This window comes from Suricata suricatta, chromosome 8, assembly GCF_006229205.1.
Source record: "Suricata suricatta isolate VVHF042 chromosome 8, meerkat_22Aug2017_6uvM2_HiC, whole genome shotgun sequence".
NCBI lineage: Eukaryota > Metazoa > Chordata > Mammalia > Carnivora > Herpestidae > Suricata > Suricata suricatta.
This window is the reverse complement of record NC_043707.1, coordinates 31,868,248-31,873,400: the sequence shown is the minus strand read 5'-3', so window position 1 is coordinate 31,873,400 and position 5,153 is coordinate 31,868,248. Positions and strand designations below refer to the sequence as shown.

The 5,153-nt window shown below is 36.5% G+C and overlaps 1 protein-coding gene across 1 annotated transcript in view; it reads left to right on the top strand.

Moving 5' to 3' along the window:
• The first annotated feature begins 2,105 nt into the window (after window positions 1–2,105).
• The window catches only part of LOC115297552 (cytochrome P450 3A12-like), a 14,999-nt gene continuing 11,951 nt past the window's right edge, over window positions 2,106–5,153 (top strand). The window contains exon 1 of the mRNA XM_029945740.1: window positions 2,106–2,175. Coding sequence (XP_029801600.1) covers window positions 2,106–2,175 — 70 coding nt within the window. The remainder of the gene's footprint in view (window positions 2,176–5,153) is intronic.

Here is a 5,153-nt window from a genome sequence, read left to right as displayed (position 1 = left end):
GCACCATCTTCAATGACATCCTGGGGTACCCACACCTGTCCTGCAAACATTCTTTTCTGGCCACCAGAGAAGACATGAAGGCAAAACTGGCTTAGCCAGCCCGCAGCCAGAGTGTCCAGAAAAGACTCCTCCCCCGTCTAGACAATGGCAGGCTCAAGCTGAACACAGACTATACTCTACCCTGTACCTGACAGGATGTTCCATTGGAGAAGGTGTAAAATAAGAGTCTTGGAATTTAAAAGATTATTTGTCCATATAAGATCTTAGAAATTATACTACCAGGAAAATAATTTTACATAATAAGTTTTACCTTTTCACAACTTATTGAAGTCATAGTTGTGACTCACCAAATGTTCTCTCACCAAATGTTATGCAGTTATGTACCAGTTGTCATACTTATTATTACATTTTAAACATTCCCTGACTCATTTTCTTATCTCCTTCCCTATCCCCCACCTTCTTCATTCTCTCTCCCTGAAATATTAGAATTCTCCTGCTCTAAACTCTACAGTTCTCTAACTACCACTAGAGATTAATCACTGGGCTCTATTCTTGAAGCAAAGACTATGTTGTAAGTTAACTAACTTGAATTTAAGTTTAAAAAAAGTGCACACATGAGATGTACACAACTCAATAAAAGATAAAAAACAAACACCCACGTGTAACCACCACTGGATTTACCTTTTGTTTATCTTTGAGGCGACTTTCCTTCATACTTTTTACAGATTTTTTGAAAAAATTAATAACACTTTTTGGAAACAACCATATATTGAACAGTTCGAAAACTGAGGCGAGGAATGGGAAGAGCACTGTAAGGGAAAAGAACAATGGAAAAGCCAGTGAAAATGCAAAAATTTACCTGGAACAATTATAATTTGCCCTTCCATTCAGAGGAAAAAAAGACACCAGGAGTCACCGAAACCAGGAGTCATTCCCTCTATGACCTTTACTTGAAGTTTCAAGCCAATGGCTGAGCCAGGGAAAGTCACATGTGGACCACCACTATGGCAGTGAGATCAGTGTCTCCTTACACATCCTTGGAGTGATCAAAGCAACAAAATTGTATTCCTGGATATCTTAGCTTTTATATTCGAACTGGAGTCTCTTTGGATAAATCAGACCATAATATGCTACTCTAATTAATCATGCTATTTAAGGGGCACCTGGGTGACTCAGTTGATTAAGAGACACACTCTCGATTTCTGCTCAGCTCATAATCTCACTGTTTGTAGGATTGAACCCTACATCAGCCTCTGTGCTGACAGCATGGAGTCTGCTTACAATTCTCTCTCTCTCTCTCTCTCTCTCTCTCTCTCTCTCTCTCTCTCTGCCCCTCCCCATGCTCCCTCTCTCCCTCTCTCTCTCAAAACAAATAAATAAACATTTTTAAGGCAAAAAATCATGCTGTTTAAGAAATTGTTGTCAGGATGCAAATAATATATAGGACACCCTACAAACACAAAGGAATACAGTTAGAAATCAAGAACACAGAGAATACTGGGAAACTCACAAATATGTGGAAATTAAACATTCTACTCCTATATAATCAATGGTTCAAAAAAGAAATCAAAGAGTAATTAGGAATTATGTGGAGACTGATACAAATGAACACATGACATACCAAAACATCATGGGATGTAGCAAAAGCAGTGACAAGAAAGAATTTTATGGCTATAAATGTCTACATTTAAAAGGAACCAAGATCTCAAATCAAGGACCCAACTTTCTTTCAAACACATGCTGAAAGAACAAGAGGAAAGTAAACCCAAAGCAAGTAGAAGTAGTAGAGACAAGAGGAAAAACTTATGAACTATAAAATAAAAACAATAGAAAAATCAATGAAACAAAGCTGATTCATTCTAAAAAAGCTTATTCATCCATTTAGCTAGACTGACATAAAGCAAAAAGGAATGAAGATTCAAATTACTATCATTAGAAATGAAAGGAGAGATTACTACCAACATTACAGAAATAAAAAAGACTATAAAGAAATCTCATGAAAAACTATATGCCAATAAATTAGAAAACTTAGATGAAATGAAAAAAAAAATACTAGAAAAACACAGACTAGAAAGTGACACTAAAAAAAAAAGGCAACCTGAAAGATGAATAAAAAGACTGAGCTAGTAGTGAAGAAAGTACCTACGGAAAGTTCAGCTCCAGATGGTTTCACAGGTGAGTTCTAGCAAATATTTAAAGTGGAATCAACACCAATTTTGCTCAAATTCTTCCAAAAAATAGAAAAGGTAGGAACACTTCCAAACTCATTCTACAAGACCAATATTACTCTGAAAATAAAACCAGACAAAGATAGCAAAGAACAAGAAAGCTGCAGACCACTGTATCTTATGACATGGATTTACATAGCCTCACCAAAATACTAGCAAACTGAATCCAGCAACATATCAAAAGAAGTATACATCATAACCAAGAGGAGCTTATCCAGCAATGCAAGGTTATATAATATAGCATAACAACAATTTTTTAATGTTTTATTTATTTTTGAGACAGAGCATGAGAGGGAGAGGGGCAGAGAGAGAAGGAGACACAGAACCGGAAACAGGCTCCAGGCTCTGAGCTAGAGGTCAGCACAGAGCCTGACGCGGGGCTCGAACCCACGTATGTGAGATCTGACCTGAGCAGAAGTCGGAGGCTTAACCAACGGAGCCATCCAGGCGCCCCAACAATTTTTTTTTAAAAATCCACATGCACCGTCCTACACTGTTGGTGGCAATGTAAACTGGTGCAGCCACTCTGGAAAACAGTGTGGAGGTTCCTCAAAAAACTATCCATAGAACTCCCCTATGACCCAGCAATAGCACTGCTAGGGATTTACCCAAGGGATAAAGAAGTGCTGAGGCATAGGAGCACATGCACCCCAATGTTCATAGCGGCATTTTCTACAATAGCCAAATCATGGAAAGAACCTAAATGTCCATACTGATGAATGGATTAAGAAGATGTGGTATATATACACAATGGAGTACTATATGGCAATGAGGAAGAATGACATATGGCCATTTGTAGGAAAGTGGATGGACCTTGAAGGTGTCATGCTAAGCGAAATAAGTCAGGCAGAGAAGGCTAGATACCATATGTTTGCATTCATAGGTCTAACAGGAGAGACCTGGCAGGGGACCATGGGGAGAGGAAGGGGGAAAGAGAGCGGGGAAGAGCGAGGGACACAGATCAAGGGAGACTATTGAATATTGGAGACGATCCATGGACTGAAAGGGGAGGGGGCGAGGGGAGGGGGTGATGGTCATGGTGGGGGGCACTTGTGGGGAGAAGCACTGGGTGTTATATGGAAACCAATTTGACAATAAACTATTATTAAAAAAAATAAAAAATTAAAAGCCACATGCCCATCTCAATACAAGCAAAAAAAAAAAAAAATACTTGACAATGCTTTTGTCCAATACCTTTTTGCCACAAAAACACTCAACAAACTAGGAAAAAGAATACTCCCAATCTGATAAAGAACATCTACAAAAACTCATAGCTAACACTACACTTAATGGAAATAGACTGAACACTTTCCCCTAAGATTAAACAAAACAAGGATGTCTCTATTGCCACTTCTATTCCACATTGTACTACAAGTTCTAGACAGAAAATATAGGCAAAACCAGAAAAAGAAACAAATATTCATTGAGGGAATCAAGAAGTAAAAGCAACTTTATTATCAGAAAATATGGCATTGTACACAGAAAATCTGAAGGAATGCATTAAAATCTATTGGAACTAATAAACCATCTTAGCAGGGTTTCAGGATACAAGATGAACATACAAAATCGATGATATTTCAATATACTGCAATAAAAAATCCAAAACCAAAATTAGGAATATAACTTTACTTATAATAACATCAAGAAGAACAGAATACTTAGGAATAGCTTTAGCAAAACAAGTGCAAAACTATACTCTGAAAACCACAAATATTATTGAAATAAATTAAAGAAGACCTATATAAATAGAAAAACATCCAATGATCATGGATTAGAACTTAATATTGTCAAGATGACAATACTCCTCAAATTGATTTATAGATGAATGCATTCCCTATCAGAATCCTAGCTGGCTTCTTTGTAGAAAATGACATACTAAATTTAATTTTCATATGGAATTGTATGGGACCCAGAATAGCCAAAACAATCTCCCTCCCCCAAAAAGAGTAAAGTTGTAGAATTCAGGCTCCCAGATTCAAAACTTACCATGAAGCCATAATGATCAAGGCAATGAGGTACAGGCATAAGGATGGACATAAAAATCAATGGAATTGAATTTAGAGTCTAAAATTATACTCGTGTGTTTATGGTCAACTGACTTTAACAAAGTTTCCAAGACCACTCAATGAAGAAAAAATAGTCTTCTCAAAAAATGGTGTTAGGACAAGATACGTTGGTCATATGCAAAAAAAAAAAAAAAAAAAAAAAAAAAAATTTAAGTAGGACTTTTGCCTTATATCACATACAAAAAGAAATTCAAAATGACCAAAGACCCAAACCTGAAAGCTAAAACTTTATAACCCTTAAAGGGATTAATCAAGAGATTAATCTTCATGATCTAAGATTTCCCAGTGAATTCTAAGATACAGCACCAAAAGCACAGAAATAAAAGGAAAAATACATAAACTGTACCTCATCAAAATTAAACATTTTTTGCTACAAAAATATACTTTGAAGAAAAGGAAAAGACACCTACAGAATGACAGACAAATTTGCAAATCATATACCTGATAAGGGATTTTTATCTAGAAAATACAGAGAATTCTTATGTCTCAATAACAAAAAAGAAAAACAAATGAACTATAAATAAGCAAGAATTTCAATACACATTTATCTAAAGAAGTTATGAAATAGCCAACAAGCAGATAAAAAGTTACTCAACCTCACTAGCTGCTAAAGAAATCCAAAATGAAACCACAATAAAATACCCTTTCACACCCATGACCACCTTAAGTGACCATCATCAAAAAGACATGGTAAGCGAAATAAGTCAGGTGGAAAAGGACAGATAACATATGTTTGCACCCATAGGTCTAACAGGAGAAACCTAATGGAGGACCGTGGGGAGGGGAAGGGGAAAAGAGAGCTGGGGAGAGAGAGGGACACAGAACCTGAGAGACTATTGAATACTGAAAGTGAATCCAG